The following is a 21,083-nucleotide window of genomic DNA, read 5'->3' on the forward strand; positions in this document are numbered from 1 at the left end:
TCCTTAGCGCTAAGATCTCTGTTTAATTCTACCTAATTTGGGCTTAGTGCTTAATCAAATATTGTTTCTAATAATCTAGTAGAGACCAATATCTCTAATAAAATTTTTCAGCTAATCATAAGTGCTGTATATGAGATTGTTTTCATAAAGAAATTATATAGGTCAGGGTCGAACTCTAAATATAATTAAAAAACTTATTTTGTCCAAACTTTAGCTCCTAGCCCACATATCGTTATTATGGCTACTCCACAGCCTTACTTTTATTTTACCAAATGAAAAGTCCACGTCTAATTATTTAAAATGCATTTTATCATTAATATCTATCTACCCTAATCATTTATTATAGAAATTAGTCTGCTATTCATGCCTTAGACATCTTAGCAACAAATATATTAATAAATACCATTTTTTTTAAACGTTTTTATTTAGAGTAGTCAATAAATATTAAGAAAAATTAGGCCCTCAATAATATTAAAAAAATTTCTTGATAATAAATAAAATAATAGTTCTAAAAATGGATAAGATACATTAAATATTTAAAAAATAGTTTTATAAGTTATGTTTACAAAATATATAAATTTCACTCATAATTATTTATAATTCTTACAATGGAAAGAAAATGAACCTAAGATTTGTTGTCATGGATTTTATTACTAATTTATTCATTTTGAAAGAGAGGAAATATTGTTGTTCCTTTTACTCCGATTTTTCGAGATATTCTTATATAAATGACACGCAATTCGAGATATTTAGGTTCCAAGATTCTTTTGTTTTATGATACTTCCCTTCTTATGAAAATCTTGAACTGTGTCTCAAGAATAATCTCATCGAATAAAATTTCAATTGGGAAAAAATATTTATCAGAAAATTAAGGCTTGTTTGATTATATAAATAATTCCTTCTATATAAATAAGCTAAATTTAAATTTAAAAAAAAATAGGTTCAAGCCTGGCCCAAGCACATTAAAAAAATTCTAAAACCCAGGGGCCTAGGTCCTCTAGAAAATATAATGGCGCGGCTTATGAGTCTATGAGCCGCGGACCAGCCCGTCTCATGAAAGTCTCTGGACAACTTCTTTGCATTTGGCATAATACCAAATAATTAGGGATTGTCGATTCCCCTTTATGGATTTTTATTATAAATCGAATATATAATTAAAAATAATCGTATATGTAAATAGTCGTAATGATGTAAATATAGTAATTAAGAAGCCCAAGGAATAAAGAAAAATTAATATCGGGTGCCATCAGATACAATTTAACAGCTGATAAAGTCTATAAATTTTTTAAATGATATCTAGTCCTAGTTCGACTATATTAGTTACGAATTTAGTGAACTAATTTATTCGTATATACAAGAAATGAAACCGAAATTTACATAGCACATAGTGTGGAATAACATAGTTTCGAAATTTATTTCACGAAAATAAGTTACTAATTATGGTTATATTAGGCTTAGAAAACTTTACTGTGAAATATAATCCTTCATAGATCTAAATCGGATCCAATCTGAAATTTTATTTAAGATATGGGTCCCAATCCCATCACATCGAGTTTTTTTTATTAAACTGTTGATAAAGGTTACGACATTTAAACTAAAGTGAAAGAAATTCTAAAGAAAGATAAAAAATAATTTGTGCTGTTTCTGAAAAGAATTTTCATGGAAACAAAACAATGAAATTTTGTCGAGTCCTGATTCATCGAGTCAATTTTTTTATTCAGGACTCTGTTATAAACAAAAAAAAATTATATACTCCACCCCCATTAATTTTTTAGAAATCTTGGCTATTTCTACTCATAGTAAAATATTACATACTAGTAATCAAATATATTATGACTGTATATTATTTCAAATAATCGCATAAAAATATTTCAAAATAAATATATATAAAATAATATATATTAAAAATTATTGAAAATAAACCAGATATACCATAAAAAATAGAAAAAATTATTTATTAACCACAATAAAAAAATAAGATATTTAAAACTAAAAAAATTCATGGATATAGGTTTGATCTGCATATTTTTACTTTATAAAAGATTTTTTACAAAAATTTGAATTTTATTTATATCGGGACAGATTGGATGCTACAAATTTATAATATAAGAATATATTAGCAATATAATTTATGTCTGAAATTTGTTTTTTTGAGGTTAAATTCATGAATAAAAAATATGATATATATGCACCTTTGAACTTACATTTTATTTTAATTGTCATTTAAATTTTATAATTTAATTTTCTGAGCCAATTACTTCTTGATTTTAATCAGGAATAGGTAATAATGGTATATTTTTGTTCCCCATTTTCAAAAATTAAAAATCTTTCGTTCTCTTTCCATTCTAATTATTTGATTTAAAATGCTTCCTTCCGCGCTAATTATTGTTCAATGCTCAAGTTATTTAGTCAAGAGTGGTTTTGGAAGTTATCTTGTCCTCTTCTTATTTTATGAAATTTATTCCTAAATATCTAGTTGTATTATATTTCATTTTTTAGAATTTGTTGTTATAATAGCGAAATAAAAAAATTTAAATAGGATGATCTGATTTTAATTCCCCCTTAATTTTTACAAGACGTGGCACATATAAAAAAATTAGTACTATTGAAATTTGTGATAAGATAAGATATATATAAAATTCATTGATGACGAATATTGTATTGATTATTAACTATAAAACAATATTAATATTTTTTGAAAGGTTATAATATTTAATTTATCATAAATTAAATGAAAGCCAACTAGACTACCAATTCACATCACACCATCTGAAAAAAATTTCAAATAAGTCGACTATATTAATATAAAATATCTTTGTAGACAAAACAATTCAGACATTTTCTGGGACCAAGTTTAGCAGATATAATTAGAAACTAGACTATATTTGTTTCTAAATTCTAATTAAATTAAACCGAGCCCTTATTTATTAAAAAAATCTGGATATTGGAGCAATGTGAACCATTCTTAATAACCTTCACTAATTTTATATACTAATTTTTAACCATTTGCATATATGCTTTTCCATGATAATTAACAAATTTTAAAGAAAGTTAGACTCAGATGAAATTTAAGGTTGGTCCCTTCCACCTCTGTCAAAGCATTAAAGGATTGATATAGCAAAGGGGCATTTATATACACTTATTAAGCTAATACTACATTAAAAAGTTACACCACCTTCCTAATTCACTTAATATTTCTTCTTCTAGAGATTTTTTGGTAAAAAAAAGAAAATTCATATTATCATATTAATTACATATACAAGTCACAACTATTATAAATGGAAAATTCAAATAAAAAGCATAATAAGAAGGAAATTCAAATAAAAATTAGCCTAACCATACCTCCAGCTTCTAGATGAGCGGGGTAGGTAGGAACAGTTTGCTTCCAATTTTTTTGAGGGAGGGGGAGGTGGTAGGGATTTAAGGGGAGTAAGCTAGAAACTAAATTTATTGGGGGTTTTTCTATTAAATTTTTAAATGAAATATGGCAAAATATATTGCTTTAAAATATTATTTACATATTTATTATAGACCTATTATAATAATACATTGATATTGCTAAAAATAACATAATTTATCTATTGTATACAGTCATAGCCAATATTTTTCAAATAAAACTTACTTAAAGATAATTTTCTGCTATCTTTCAAATGTAATCTTAAAGGATTTGGAATTCTATCACCAAGCTCATATTCATGCTAATATGCCAAACAATGCACTATAATAATGCATTGCATTCATTGTAAATGTTTTTAATATTTCATGTTCTAAATAATACTTTTACATTTACTTTTTTTATAGTTAGTAATAGAGCATTGATATTTTATAATACATGAAGGGAGTGCCATTGTAATTAAAAACGCGTAATTCAAAATAAAATTTTTAGGGCAGGGGGGTAGATACCGGTTTGATATTTGCATCCTGTGAATATCCTATCATGTAGACAATGCATACCTCCTACCAGTGCCATATTAAGTGGCTCATTTTGAGGATTCAACAGAGAAAAAATATTTTTAGCTATTTTAGATTTAGATATGCTTTTTTTGTTGCTAATTTTACATTAGATCCTTTTCTGTTTTTTTACAGGTCCAAAAATGAAATGCTATCACCACTCCTTATTACACCCTCCCATATATTTCCTCTCCCTTTCACCCCCATTTCAATTACTCTTTCCTTACAATAATAGTGAGGGAACTCCAGCTCTAACTAGAATTATTATAAGACTATATCTATATAAAAACAAAATTTTTACCTGCATGGTTTAGCACACCTTCCTCTCTAGATCTATAAATATTCCATTCGTTCACTCCGTTTATCCTCAAGTTAAAGTATGAATCATGCATTTTAAAATTCTTTTCGATACTTGTAGTAGGTAAATTTAATTCGACATTTTAAATTTCATTGAAATTCTTAAAATCTTAGTAAAATTTTTTATTTTAATATATAATATGTTGATATATTTATTTATATTAATACTTGGAAAATATAGAGCAAAATATTGCAATTTCAATTTGTTTCATTTTTATATTTAATTTATTTCTAAATTATTTTTAATGGTTATCTTATTAAAGTATTAATATTACTATTATGATAAATGGAAATATATAAACTTTTTTGATATTGAGTATTCGATTGAAAATTATTTAAATAGATCAGTATAATGAAATAATTTTCTAAATTAGCTATTTATTTTATGCTATTATAAATTAAAATACTTAATTCTATTTTTAGTAGATATTACATTTTTAATTACCTTATATTGTAATTTTAATAGAACCTTGTCATAAAATGGCACAAAGCAACAAAGATTCTAATAATTGTGTTCAATCAAAACCAAAAGCCTTGATATTGTTAGCAGATGGAGCAGAAGAAATGGAGGTTGTAATAACAGCAGATGTGTTAAGACGTGGTGGCATTGATGTAACATTGGCCTCCTTTTTTGAGAGTTCTTTTGAGAAAGGTGAAAATGAAAATCCTAACAACCGACCTATAATTTGTAGTAGGGATGTAAGAATCATGCCAGATAAATCATTGCAAGAAGCCATGATGCAGCATAATGAGTCTAATGAACCAGGTCAATCAAAAGCTGCTTCCTATGACATTATTGTGATTCCAGGAGGTATGCAAGGTGCTAAGACATTGGCGGGTAGTATGAAAATTGGTCAAATTCTTAAACGTCAAGAAGCTGAAGCTTTAGGCTTACTAAATAATCCAAACATAATAGATAAAGATCCTACAATAGATCATGTACATCAACAAAAAGAAAATGATAAAGGAGAAATTGGACGTAATAAATATCTGGCAGCTATTTGTGCTGGTCCTTTGGCATTTTTGGCTCATGGGATAGGTAGGGGTAGAAGAATAACCTCACACCCTTCTGTTAAAGACCGATTTACTTCTGCTTCAGATCTCTACACATATATTGACAATGAGGATGTAGTTGTTGATGGGCCTTTTATAACTTCCAGAGGTCCTGGTACCACTTTTAGCTTTGCCTTAACTATTGTAAAAGAATTACAAAGTAAAAAAGTAGCGGATTCTATTATTGAACCAATGATGCTAAAACAAAAGTCTTAATAATTTTTATTATAGTTTTTTTTAAAATTAAAATGTCTAATCAATTATATTTTTATATGAACAAAATTGATTCGTGTATCTTGTATTTAATTTTCATTTTTAGTGCATCAGCAGAAGAATTACTGTAAATTATAAACAATTCGTTTTTTTAAATAATTTATATGGTTATAATTTTATGATTTTTAGTTTGATTTATAATATAGGTAAAATATTTACACCTAATATTCTCGTTTATTATTATAAGATTCTAACTCACTTACCTTAGAAAAACAAGTGAACAAATTGGCAAAATATAATTTTTTAAAAATACAGAATATTTTCTAGAGGTCAGAATGTCTCCCAAAATTTTTTTTTAGGTTCTATGAAATTTCAGCTTGCAACGTTTTGAACGAATAGCTGAGGGAACTGAAATATGTTTAATTTTAAGAGAACTACAAGTTAAATGCCTATATATAGGTTATTAAAAAAGCATTTTATTATAATTTTTGAGATTCTTTTCTAATCTATAAAGATAAATATGATACCCTAATAAGAAAACAATTCTCATTCAATGCCAATTTTGACCAAAAGTAGAGTTAGAACCCTATAATAATCAAACGACTAACATTTGTATTGGAAAATATGCATTTAAAAAAGCATTGAACCATAACAGATATACGGTTCAAATTAAGATAAATATAATGGTTCGAGTTTGGTTTATAAAAAGTTATAGTATAAATTTAATTTAAACCCCTCGAAAGACATTTTTTAAAAAAAATTTCACTAAAATCCATAATAAACAGGGATCCCAAGTGTATCGAGTATTGGCTCGGGTTCAAGTAAAAATAACGATTCAATACCAGTTCGTATAAATTATTATATTGGTACCATTTGAACCAGAGATGGGCTGGGACTTGATTTTTTATTTACCACCCATCCACTCACGTTAACATTTAAAAAAAAATTACATTCATTCACGCCTGATGTTTAATTATTTTCGACTTGCCTAATCACAAAAGGCAAGAATTTTATCAACCCGAAAAATTCACGAATTATTTTTATAAATATTTTATTTTCGCTTTATTTTATTTCCGTAATTTTATATGAAATAAAACGTCTAAAATACGCACAAATCGAATTTTTTAAACGCTGCGTTGCAAACGCAAATTATTCATTTCAAGTGGTGTTGTATAAATTGCTTAGGTTACCTTTTGACGATAAGAAAACGCAAACTGGTTTGTCTTTTCATTACCTTTTTCATTTTTTTACAAATCTACATACTCCATTTTTTTTTAAATTAAGCCTCAATTCACACTATTATACATCTTTGTAATAATTAAGAATTCACTAATCGAGTCACATTTATAAATTAAAATCTTTATTTAAAAAATTCCAATATTTTGTTTTTTTCCAGTAAACGATTATTGTGTATAGAAATTAATTCACTGGAAATCGAACTAGCTGAGACATAGCCAGGATTTAGGAGGCGGGGAACTCATAGATTTTATTTGGAGGTCTTTTCTTTATACATTTATTAACTTTGGGATTTCACTTTTTCTAAAAGAATTATAAATTCATTTTTCTGAAATATTATTAATTGTTTATAGTGATATATTGCATACATCTGGTTAGTGCTGGATGGGTGGAGATTTATTAGCTTAAAATGATATTCACAAAAACAGACGAATTCCCCTCCCCCGCTAAGATTATGGGCTTGGGGTAACAAATTTTAACTGACTATTTTTTTTTATATATTCAAAATTCAAGAGATTAAACTTTTTATAAAAATCAAATGTGCCCTAATTCACGCAAATTATCTAATCACACAAGGTAACTCTTTCACCCGTCACGCCCAATCACTCGGGATTAACACACTCACAGCGTGACCCGATGGGTCACGATGATTTTAACGGCTCACGCCCACCTTTGATTTGAACCTTTAAACCTTGTCTTACAAACTTATTAGATTTATATATAAAAGCACCTTTAATCCCTAAAATTCATACATAAAACAACTAACGTGCATTAATTATGGCACATATAAATAAAAATTATTTTTTTATTTAAATTATAACTAATAATATTTATAAAGTTAAGTAATAAATTTTAATAGTTAACATTTCTTCTGTACGCTAATTTGGGTAGCTGCACTGCAATTAGTAATATATTAAAAATTATCTAAAATTGGTCTGATACATATCAATCAAATAATAATCTCTAATACGTTTATGTCAAACTGGTTCATATACCTTTTAACTGTCCAGGTTACAGAATTTTTAATGGTTCAGGCTTGGTAAATAATAATGGTTAATGCTAGTTTAACGCTTCAGACTCAGTTTGGATCCCTATAAAACAATATGTCCATTTATCTAAGTACAACTCAATGATCTGTAGATTGGCAATTTATGCGTTAAGTTCATTTAAAAGTGTACATAGGAGTCGGCTGTAGCGCCATTTTATGGTTTGCACGTCGATTAAATAACATTGATCGTTAAGACAATTCGTTAGCGTTCAAATCACAAAATTGCGATAAAGCTAACTCCTATGTATTCACACTTTTAATGAATCACCAATTTAGCAGTATACATATTACATCATTGGTACAACTAGATAATTTTAATTTTCCATTAAATAAAGTTATTTTTATAAAGTTTTCAAATTAAATTATATTTCTTGGGCACGGGGTTTAAAACGCTAAAAATTATTTCTAAAATTATGGTATAATTAGATATTGATTTGGCAAAATTATTTTTCATTGTTCATTTAATCTAAATATTTTTTTTAAATAAAAAAATGTGTAACTTTTCAAAAAAGTATTGATTGCTTTTTTTTATATAATGTGTATTTTATTCTCAATCACATGTGTAGACTAATCAATTTCAAGAATGATTTTATAATTTTTTAAAAAAATAAATAGCTATTTGTTTGAGGTTAAAAATTTTGATCTACTAGTTTTGAATCGATTGTAGTAATTTTATTAGCATGACTAATTTAAATTTATAAATTAATCGGTGGAAATAAAACTAATAATTTTAGCAAAAAAATATCTTATCTGCCAATTAAATATTTTAAAAAATCTCTTCCTTAAGTAGCTTGTGCCCTCTTGGAAAAATTATGATTATTGACATTTAACTTTAAAATCGGTGGAGAGGAGGCGAGCCAAAATTTCTTATCTTGAAAGTATATTTCCCATATTTTTCTTATTCATTTTAAACAAATAAATTACTTGAAATCATTACCTAAAAACAATTTATTATTTCATTTCATATTCAAATATAAGATAAATATATAATCTTCTCTTTACCGCCGAACATTTTATGTTATGAACACCATAAATTACATATATCATGATTTATAATTATGCACCAAATAAAATTAATAACTTAATTGCAAATTTAAATAAAAATTCGTTAAAATAATTGAAAACACCATCTAGCCGGGGAAATATTGCAATTTTGGAAAAAAATTTGATTTAATAAAAGTGTTTGAAAGCTAAAATATATTTAAAATTATTTTTTTATATTTGCCCAAGCATTTATGTTAATTATGTAATATAATAAAATTTCAATTAATATTTTAGAAATAGGAATATCTACTGAAATATATTTAAAATGATAACTTACAAACAGAGAATTTTTTTATTATATAAAATAGTCAGAGATCCAAACCGAAACGAATATTGGTTCAGGTTCGGATAAAATAACGGTTCAGGTTCGGTTCGCAAAAAATAAAAATATCGGTTTGGTTTGAACACTTGTATTCAAACCTACATTAGGATTATGTATAAGGAAATTTTTTATTTATTTTATAATTAAAATAAAAACCTTAATATTTATTAATTGCACATAATAAAATAATATTTAATTTATAAATATATCAATGATTAATTTTAATAAGAACAATTACTTAAAATTTTTTTATTAAGCCGCACAATTAATATATTTTCAAAATTCGTCTAACTCAAATAACATCTATAAGGAGATAATATAAATTAAATTGTTGAAAAACATCCAAACTAACTTGGGTAGCTGGCATTGCCAGTATGATATAAGATTTGATGTGTCATTTATAATAATATACGTAAATAATTATATATTAGATTTAATTTTTTTCTAGGCATTATAATTTATAAACCTAAAATATTTAAAAAATGTTGTAATATGGCAATATACTAATGTTTATAAAATTATGACTGACATGATTCACATTATTTTATAAGCATAAAATTATGAGACTCGAACCGGTTCAGAGGCAATTTAGCGGTTCGGTTCAGCTTCGGCTAGAAATTTTTTTAGATGTTTAGGTTCGATAAAAAGTACCGGTTTTTAGCGGTTTAACGGTTCAGTTTGGATCCCTGAAAATAGTCATATTACAAATCCCTACTCGTTTATAAGATAAGTTTATCATTTTTATAAAATGTATTTTGTTTTTATTTAATTAATTTTTTTTAATTAAAATAAAAACTTTTATATTTCATGGAATAATCTTACATTTAAAATTATATTCATTATTAATATTACATTATTCACGATTTGAAATTGACTTTTTGGTTTTAAAATAAAAAATATTTACTCGAAATTATCTAATTGTATATTAATCCGTAACGTCAATATAGCTTTCGCGAATTACATTAGCGCGAATATATTATATTCGAATACATTACAGCGAATGCATTCGTTATTGTATTTATCGCAATAATAATATTACCAATGCATTATCGCTAATGTAATATAACAAAGGATAAATATCAGAGTTAAAAGATATTTTTTAATAGATATAGAAACATCGTCTAAAAATAGATCTATATACAGATATATTATCTAAAAACTTATCTAGATATAGATACAATTTTTATTATACTATACAGAGTTCGTGGTTGTTCTCGAATAGAAGCTCTTATTATGAGAGCAAAAAATATGTAAACAATATTTTAATATTTTATTCTCATTCAATTCGAACACTATAAAATAATAATAATAAAATGTCAATATTTTTATCGTTCTTTCGAACAAATTCTCATTAAAACGATTTATCTAAAAAAAATTTACAAAACATATAATTTATAAGTCGGAGGAATATTTATTATTTTATAAAATTCTAAATAAATTCATTTGCTTAAAATACTTTTGTGCATCAATTATTATTTTTTATAATTAATAGGCGTCATCGCTAAGCTAGGATTTTTTTATATTCCTTTACATGATAAAAATATCTTCATAATCTTGAACTGATATCTATAGATTTAAATGGGGGGAAAAAATAATATTTAATGAACATTTATATATATTTTTATATAAGTTTTAATATTTTATATATATTTTTTTATATTCCTTTACATGATAAAAATATCTTCATAATCTTGAACTGATATCTATAGATTTAAATGGGGGGAAAAAATAATATTTAATGAACATTTATATATATTTTTATATAAGTTTTAATATTTTATATATATTTTTTTTATTATATTACTCTTAATATTTTTTAATATATATTTATTTAAATTATATGCTCTTAAAATGGATTTTGCATTCAAATATTTTTTTAATATATAAAGACCTAACAATCAACTCCAATTTAATCCTTTCTTGCCAAATTAAAGGCCATATTTTACCAATATTCTTTCAGTTTATTCAAATACTTTGATGATTTTTCAGTATATGAAATCTGCGTTTTGAGGTCTTTTTGTTGAACTAGATGAATTTTTCAACGGTATTTAATGAATCCAGGAATCAAACTTAGTGCATTCCAATTTATCTTCTCATGGATAATCATTATCAGATCTTCTCTTGATAACATTTTTAATTTACAAAATTCTCGTATGGTTTTTTATATTGTTAATAAAGAGCATTTAATAATGAGATTTTTTTGATAGCTGAAATATTTTGTATTATAATTTATGATCTATGAGAAATTTGGTAAAAGTTCGGCTACATTTTTCTTATCTTAAAATATTTTGAGAATATAAGATACATAATAAAATAGGAAATTCTTAAAAAACGAATGACACGTTTTTGAGTTATCAAGATTTCAAAACGCCACCCGGTAATTAATCATTAATAAATTTTTGATCATAGGATCAACTGTCATTCAACAATAGGGACCAGGACTAGCAAGCCCAATTTTTAAATCCTTACTACATTAATAAAAATTTTTAATATTTTTTACTTTTTTCTCAAAATTAACTTTTAGTAAATCAAATTTTACCCCAAAAAGCCCCAAAACTGGGGGTTATAGATTCAATTGGTTTATTAAGTGCCCTATAGGATAATCATTATTTTCTATTATTTTCATGAACAATGTTTTATTGATATAATATACTATTTGCATATAAATAATTTATATAAAAATGACCAAATATGACATTTTTTGAATTTTAAAAATACGTGAAATTTTTAATTATTATTTTATATATTTTCCTAATTCTATTGCATTATCATATAGAATTGATTATAAACTATAATAATAGCCGATGAATACTTATTTTATATTATGTATGTTAGCGGCAATGTGTTCTTTTTCAGTTTTAAATCATTTTTTGAGCGCTTTTTTTAAATTTAAAGATCTTATTTTACTGGAAATGTATTTCATCATGTTTAAAATACCTACCTTATGAATTGCATACAATGTTGGTTAACCTTTGAGTAATTTATAGAAAAAATATATTGGAAAACTAATATAAATTGTATTAACTTCAAATGTTGGTAACAAAATTGTCTGAGATTCATAGGGTGGGTTTTCCAAACGTGATGGAATACGTCAACAGTAAATTTTAAATTTAAAAAAACGCGCTCAAAAAATGATTTAAAGTTGAAGAAATAACACATTGCGGAAAAAACACATGACCGCTAACATATATATTTTAATATATCATATTTTTAAGCATAATTTAATTATTCCAACTAGCCCTGATTCTACTATCCCCTAGTTATTAGCATGATTAATACATTCAAAAAATATTTTTAAACATGATGATTGTGAAACTTTTTGAAAAAGGAAAAGAGGGTTTTAATTTCTCATAATGTATTTTTTATTATTTTTAACTCTTCACATTTTTATGCCGCCTGATATTGTGGTGTAAAAGCATTTTTTAATTTTTACCTAAAAAACACATTTTATCAGAAAAAAATTTAAATTGCTGAGGGGAATATAATATTTTTAACCTCAAATACAAATTATAGAATGTTATTTATTATATTTACATTTTCTAACAATTTCTGGTTTTAATAAAATTTACTGAATTTATAAGCACTTTTTGCCGACTATTCCTGGTCATCCCTATATTTTTTCTCCGATACCAAAATTTATAGCTATAACAACGTTATTATATTTATACTTTGATACTAAGGATTCGATTGTTTTATTATTTTAATTTTATTTAAAAAATAACGCTCAATTGAAGGAGAGATAGGCTTCCTTGCTTTTGAATTTTTTGGATAATCGCAGTTATCTTAATTCCAAAACATAAATTTTCATTTAAAATGACCGCCAATATTTTTGAAGCGAGAAGATAATATTATTAGCAATCATATTAATCGCAGTCATTATAATCCAGGTTTTCAAAAATCAATTTTCATAGAAAATGGCCACATATTTTTGAAGTGAGGAATTAATATTATTAAGAATTGCAATAAAATTTATTCAAAATTTAAAGCATCGATTTTCAAATCAAATAAGGCTCACCGTCATTGAACTGTATAATATGTGTTAAAATCTTCAAAATTATGAATAGGAGAGCCTAGTTAATAATAGTTATGGTATTATTAAAGTAAAAACATCTAGTATTATATTTTATAAATAAATCTTATAAGGCAATAATTCTCGTTAATTTTATTTATTTATAAGATCATATTTACCTAGTGCAATAGGTTTTGTCTTTCTTTCGAGTAACGAAGTAATTGTTTTTAGACCTAGCACATTTCTAGGTTTCACTAAGTCTGTCTAAAGGCCGATGACTATAAATATAATTTTCACCTGCATCCGATATTTCAACTTATGTAATTCATTTGCGATTAATTCATTCGTCGCGCGAATAAATTCCCACTAATGCATTCGCTCTAATATTTTCGCGATAATGAATTTGCTATAATGCTTTCTCTATAATATTATTGTTATAATATATTCACGCAAATGCATTTGCGGTATTAATTTTGAGATATTATAATCGTAACTTTTTGCGGTAATCGACATTCCCGATAATGCATTTCGCGCTAAAATTTCCGTTGTATAGACATATATATAACCTTATTAATTAAATTTATCGTCATTTTTTAAAAAATAATTGGAAATAGTTTTAAAATGGTACCACGAACGAAGGATAAAATATTTTGGGAATGTCATAATTCCACTCTTCATTATCACTAATACGATGTTATAACTGGTCATAATATAGTACATTGCCCTTTACGATCACGATAAAGGAAATAAAGCCGCTATATTAGCTAAAGATATCATTGGGAATAAATTAAATTCATCTGAAAATTTTAAGATATAATTGTTATTATTCCGATATATCTTTCAAAATTATTCGAAGGAAAATTGTATTGATAACCAAATGTATAAATTTATATCCCAAATTCTGATTATAAAGAGTGGATAATTGTAAAACAAAATAATAAAAACTCCAAAATTTGAATTTACTTAAAAATAAAAATAGAAAACAAATATATATATAAAAAAGAAATTAATAATAATTAGGAATCACGAAATCATGAAATCAATTTAATCCTTTATTCAAAATTATAACATTATCAAATTAACAAAATTATAAAAGTAAAAATAATAAAAAAGATTAATAAAAATAAATAAAAATAAAATACAAAAAAGTTAATAATTATAAAAGATGCTCGCGAATGGTAAAAATTGGAGTTTTTATACTCTTTTCAATCTTCTTTATAACTAATATTCATAACTTAAATTATTTTCAGTTCTCACTATTCAAATATAATATTTTTATCACGCGTTATGATAATAAATCCAAAAGAACTCTTTATGCAAATTAAATATAAAGTACAAATTTAACGAATCTAAAATTTATTTACATATTACAACACCACCCCACTTAAATTAGACCCAACATTCTACGAATAATCAATCTTCTTTCGATTTCGACTTTACTGACCTCATATATACACCATATCTATTCTTCTTAATCTTTGCTGTCTTCTATGTTCTAACGAAGGCTGACTCTATTCTTGGTTTCGAACGACCGTTCGTATCGATCATCGCTTGAAATTTTTGAATTCTATCTTCTGTCGCTTGTCACCCTGGGAAACGATCAGCTTTTTATCTCTGTAGGCGACTGACGAACTTGACAAACGCCTGTTTTCCACGATCAAAGCTTGATGAACGATTATCGATGACATCCAGTTTTTTTTTCAACTTTTGTTTTTTCTAGTCTGTCTTAATTTTTTTACAATTTATCGTAGCTTGTTTTCTATCATTCTCTTGTAATCCACGATTAGCACTTTATCTCGATAAACAATTGATTGGTCTACGATAAACAATGGTTTTCACGAATTCTTGTTCCTATGATTGTCGATTTACGTATCTTAGACTAAAGTCTCGGTAATAATTGGCTATTATTGGTCAGCGATTAACGATTGCAGCATAACGTCTTGACCATACTTTCTATCAATTCGCTTGTTTCCTACTTTCTCTTGTAATTGATTGGTTGTTGCCTCTAATTCTTGTAATCGTATCTATCTTTTAGACTTCCGAGTCTTCTACGACAGTTTGCCTTTGCTGAGATATCGACTTTATCTTAAGGTTTCAGGTAATCACATCTAATCTACTTCTAACTAAAATAATCTATAATAACTTCTGAAATATTTTATCACTTTTTTATATTTATTCTCAAATATAAACTACCTAATTCAAATATACTAAAATATATAAATATACCAACTTCATCCTAATGTCTACATTTATCTCCTCTAATCTAATTCTGCCTTTAATAAATGGCGTAAATTATACTAAATCTTAAATTTATAATACGTAGCAAAAATATTTTTAATAAATTATATCAATATATCAAATTCTATCACCCCTTTCCCCTTAATGAAGCCTAGACCCATATTTTCATTGAAAAATTTACTTGTACTCATCATTTAGATATTGATCTTCATCTTCTTTTCAGCCATGTCTATACTAAATTTATACCTAAAAATCCTATTCTAAAATATATATCAAAATCTTTTTCTTTTTTTTTAAAATTATCATTGTGTATTTATTTCCTCATGTACTCTTTGACACTCAAGTCTTTAAAAAAAAACTGCTGAAATATATAAATCTCTTTTCATACACCCGTTGTTGAGAAATCAATGACATCTAATCATAAAAGTTTTCATACTCACGTTTATGAACAACCCCTTAACTCTAATCACTATGGTTTTCACCCCACGTCTTTGAAGAACTTATGAAATCTAATCATTATAATTTTTCGCACAACCGTTGTTGAAAACTGATATGTACATTTCTAAAGCATGTTTTTCCTTTTGTATTATTAGAATAATATTGTATTATTCTTCTTAAATCTTATTAATTATTCAAAATAAAAATCCGATCTCTAATTGAGCTCGATTGCGGCCTAAATTTTCTAATGACGAAAGCTGACTCTCTCTATGAAGATTTTTGGTTAATCTACAACCTAATATTTACTAAATATTATCAAAATCTATGTATCTTATTCACCTATAGTTGTGCTTTAAATAAAATTGAACGCAAATCTTTAATAAGAATTTAATTACAACATTAACATAATTTACATAAGCTACCATAAAACAATTTTTTTCTTTAATCTACGTTTTTCAAATTTGATTTAAATAACTTTAAATATCATTTTGTCAAATTCATATTTTTCTTACCCCTTTTCCGTTTTGAATTTCTTTCTTTTGTATGGAGTTTGGTTGGCATTAGATTGAAGATCTAAATCCCCTGGGTCTTTATTTTAGGTATTACTGTTGTAAGCAGCTAGTTTAAACCCTAAAAATATTCGGCATCAATGTTGAAAGCGAGGCTTTTGAGACCTAAAAATAAAAATAGAAAATATATATATAAAAAGAAATTAATAAGAATTAGGAATCACGAAATCATGAAATCAATTTAATTCTTTATTCAAAATTATCAAATTAACAAAATTATAAAGGTAAAAATAATAAAAAAAGATTAATAAAAATAAAAATAAAAAAATAAAATAAAATAAAATAAAATACAAAAAAGTTAATAATTATAAAAGATCATGTCGAATGGTAAAAATTGGAGTTTTTATACTCTTTTCAATCTTCTTTATAAATAATATTCATAACTTAAATTATTTTCTGTTGCAAATGTTGAATTAAAGAGAAAAATAAAAATGTTTATTTATTTTCAAGAGATGTCAATCAGATTATTATTCTTTTAAATAATATGTTTTTATTGTAAAAGTAATAATTGATTCAGTTGGTGATTTTGAGATTTGATAAATATATTTATGATTTGGAATATGAATTATTTGATATCGAATTTTATGATTATACTATTGGAATTTATTAATGAAAAATAAAGAGAATTTTATCAAAATAAATTTATTTGTAGTGTAATTAGTGAAATATAAAAATGGTACCGAACGACCAGGATTCGTGAACACTTATTAGGGAAAAAATAAGTTAGAGAAAAATATAAAAACTGAGATATTTAGAGAAAAAAATAAAACAAGAGTGTTTTATAAAAATAAATTTCAGACGTTATTAATCAAGAAAAACAATTTCTAGGACCGGGTTCCTCAAAATAATAGTGGATTCCGGAAATATAAAGGTAAGAAATTTTTTTTGTATTATAAATTACACAACGCAATAGTAAGATTTTTCGGATTAAATTAGAAATATATAAGATAAAATTTTAAATTTTGGGTAATTAATGAAAAAATGGCTTTTTATTTTAATGATAATTATAATAAGCATAATATTAATAAAATGTCAAATTTTAAGAGTAATTTTAATAAAATTTTTAATTCAAACTTTAATAAAGTGGATGTGACCAATAATTTCATTACGGCAGTAATTTTTTTTGTGTTTTATATAATCTTAATTATAATGAAACAAGTAATAAGGAATTAAAAAGAAGATCTCTTAAAAATAGAGAAAATGATATAAAAAATACAAATAATGAAAATTTAATTCCTAAAGTTTTGGTGAAATCTCCAGATATTATTGAAGATATCAAAAATAGTTTACATTTAATTTTGTTAGAATTAAAAAATTTAAATGGTAAAAAAATGTTGAAGAAAAATATGAGAAAATATTAGATACGGGTGAAGTATTTAATTTTCCTCATACTGACATATCGGAGGATATAAATAAAAAATTAAATTCAATTGTGATTGAATTTAAAAAACAGATTTCAGAGGTTTTAATTGAGAAACCTATAGAAATTTTGAAAAACAATAATACAAATAATAACAATAATACTTTGAGACAAAGTACCGAGGAATCTCTAATTTTAAGTGAAATTAGAGAAAATATGAAAAATTTATCCAGAGAAGTTTCCAAAAAATCAAAAGTAATAATGTGATTGAAAGTTGTGAACTTTGTGGAAGAAAAGGAGATATCGGTAAAAATTGTTATTCAAGAGACCGAAAAACTAATGAGAATGTGACTGCAAAACCAAGTGAAAAAAATGACCTAGTGTGTCATAGATGTGGTTTTGTAGGACATATAAAAAGAAATTGCATGGTGAAAGAAGCCAATTTCAAAAGTGGATTTCCACAACGAACATCGGTAGTGATAAATCCAGTGGTTCGAAGTATACAAAATCCTCAGATTATAAATGTGGATGAAATTAAAACTTACAATACAGACCTTGATAGAATGTGTTTCAAATGTGAAGAAATGGGACACATTGCCATACATTGTATTCAAAGTGTGAGTGGGTTACAGTGACTATATGATTTGAAAGGGAATCATATAAAAATAGAAAAATCATATTTAGAGAATAATAAATATTTTGATATATATATAGTTTTATTAAAAATTTTGATGATTGAAAAAGAAATTATTCAGTGTTGGTGTTTTAGTGTCAATATAAAATTGAGTAAAGCATAATTAAAAGTGATAATATATTGTAATAAAAGTTTTGAAAAAATAACATCTGGGAAGAAAAGTATTATTTATCTTAAGCAGAGAAGAATATTTTAATTTAAGAATTAAATTGTTATCAATAAAATAAAAACATTGACTTTAATAAATTCATGTGTATAATACCATGTGGCATGGTATTGGAAAGTTCAATGAAATACAAACTTTTGTGTATAAAAAAAAAATGTATTATTTTTAATTTAAAGAGACATTGTTGTGAAACAATGTAAAATTAAAAATTTTTATTATGTGGTAAAGAAAAAAAACTCTTAAATAAAAGTCGGTGGACAATAAAAGATTTTAAACTTTGACCTAGTGAAGAATTATGTAAAATAAAAGAGTTTTAAAAAAAGATGGAATGTGATGTTGTTTATAGTTTTAATAGTTATAATTATAAATTAAAAATTTTTTTTATCTATCGGCACATCTTCATATTTTTTTTTTGTAACATAGAAAATATGATTGTGGTAGCATTATATATATATATTGTAGTTTTGTATTTTTGCTATATAAAATGTCTTAATATTTTTTTTTGTGGTTCATATTATTTTCTTACTGGATAAAACGAAAATCAATTTATGTAGTTTTAATAGTAGTAATTATAAATTATTTTTTTTTATCCCTATTCGTATTTTTTTATTTTGTTTGTGGTCAATTATTTGTTTTATAATTGAACATTAATAAAAAGAAAATAATTGTAAAGGATTGTTGAATCCAAATTTATATGTATTATAAAACAAACAAAATATATTAATTATTATAACCTGCATGTCGAAAGAAGACAATTCAAGAGTTAAAAGTCGATGATGTTCAAAGATAAGATTCGATAAATGACGAGGAAATAATCAATGTCCTTAAAGAACGATAATTATATGGTATCTGGGCGTTTGAAGGGTGGGCGTGTTGCAAATGTTGAATTAAAGAGAAAAATAAAAATATTTATTTTCAAGAGATGTCAATCAGATTATTATTCTTTTAAATAATATGTTTTTATTGTAAAAGTAATAATTGATTCAGTTGGTGATTTTGAGATTTGATAAATATATTTATGATTTGGAATATGAATTATTTGATATCGAATTTTATGATTATACTATTGGAATTTATTAATGAAAAATAAAGAGAATTTTATCAAAATAAATTTATTTGTAGTGTAATTAGTGAAATATTTCAGTTCTCACTATTCAAATATAATATTTTTATCACGCGTTATAATAATAAATCCAAAAGAACTCTTTATGCAAATTAAATATAAAGTACAAATTTAACGAATCTAAAATTTATTTACATATTACAACATTATCAAATTAAAATAAAATAATAAATATTTCTAATTCTGAGATGGCTATATTGTCAAATATATTTTTTTGGAAATTAATTAATTCTTTTTAGGGTATTACTCGATATTTACATTATTTGATGGAAATTTTTATAGACTTTCAAGTGCCAATATATTATTTAAGTATATTATTAAAGTAATCTTGGAATAAAATGTATTTATCAAATAATTCGTAGTCGCTTTTCCGGGGGATGACGACATGCGGCTATATTATCCAAAAATATAATTTTGAATAAATTATAATCAATTAAGAAATAATTCGAGTTTATGAATTAGAAATATGATAATTCGAGTTCTTATATTTTTCCTATTCAAATATAATCCTTTTTCCGAGATATTATAATTCAGGATTTTATATTGTTCTATTGTATTCGTAAATAAGACGAATCAAACAGCGTCATCCTAAGCACAAAAAAGTTGCATTTTTTTGGGAAATTCGTAAAGCAACAGCAATATCCTCAACGAACAATTGCCGCATTCCTTTATTTTTATTTTCGATAATAAATTACACGGCGTCCTCCTATTGACAAAAACCGAGCATTTTATATGAGGAATTCGTGAAACGATTACAACGACGTCTTTGTATGGGCAGAAAGCGGAGTTTTTATTCTTAATACAGGGGTAAAGTGATACAAGAAATTATAAAGTCATTTATTAGCGAAATTTCCTGTGCGAAAACATGAAAGATTAAATAGACTTCATTAATCACATATATATGGATGATGATGTTCAATCAAGTTACTGCTTAAATATTTGGACAATAATGTTAAACAAAACCACTGAGAAATAACTTAATATTCCGTACTGTACGATATTATGAATTTTTATATATTTAGACAATGATTCTGAAATCAAGCCGTTGGGAAGCAACTAATGCCGAATATATATGAGGTTAACATGGCCGAAAAACCATTACGCAATATGAATAAAAAATTTTTTTTAATTTAAAAGCATTTTTTTTTGAATAAAGGAACGCTTAGCCTGTTAAGGATGACATGTTGTGTTTTTTATAAATCTCTACTCATTTATAAGATGAACCTGTCATTTAATGCCATTAATAAAATCAAATCAAAAAT

The 21,083-nt window shown here is 25.0% G+C and overlaps 1 protein-coding gene across 3 annotated transcripts; it reads left to right on the forward strand.

The window, feature by feature from the left end:
• Positions 1-4,215: 4,215 nt before the first annotated feature.
• LOC135931203 (Parkinson disease protein 7 homolog) lies at positions 4,216-5,751 on the forward strand. 3 transcript variants are annotated; one of them, XM_065468148.1, is made up of 2 exons: positions 4,216-4,328; positions 4,775-5,751. In XM_065468148.1, the coding sequence occupies exon 2, from the start codon at positions 4,789-4,791 to the stop codon at positions 5,575-5,577; it is 789 nt and encodes a 262-aa protein (XP_065324220.1). In that variant the 5' UTR covers positions 4,216-4,328; positions 4,775-4,788; the 3' UTR covers positions 5,578-5,751. The 3 variants fall into 3 exon arrangements, with proteins under 3 accessions (XP_065324220.1, XP_065324219.1, XP_065324221.1); XM_065468147.1 differs by having other exon boundaries at positions 4,305-4,372; XM_065468149.1 differs by lacking the exon at positions 4,216-4,328 and adding an exon at positions 4,363-4,421.
• The last annotated feature ends 15,332 nt before the right edge of the window (positions 5,752-21,083 follow it).

The sequence above is a fragment of the Gordionus sp. m RMFG-2023 genome, chromosome 1 (assembly GCF_954871325.1).
Source record: "Gordionus sp. m RMFG-2023 chromosome 1, tfGorSpeb1-WG-v2, whole genome shotgun sequence".
NCBI lineage: Eukaryota > Metazoa > Nematomorpha > Gordioida > Chordodea > Parachordodidae > Gordionus > Gordionus sp. m RMFG-2023.

Coding starts and splice junctions, on each gene's coding strand:
- LOC135931203 (XM_065468148.1), top strand. CDS start 4,789: ATGGCACAAAGCAACAAAGATTCTAATAATTGTGTTCAATCAAAACCA.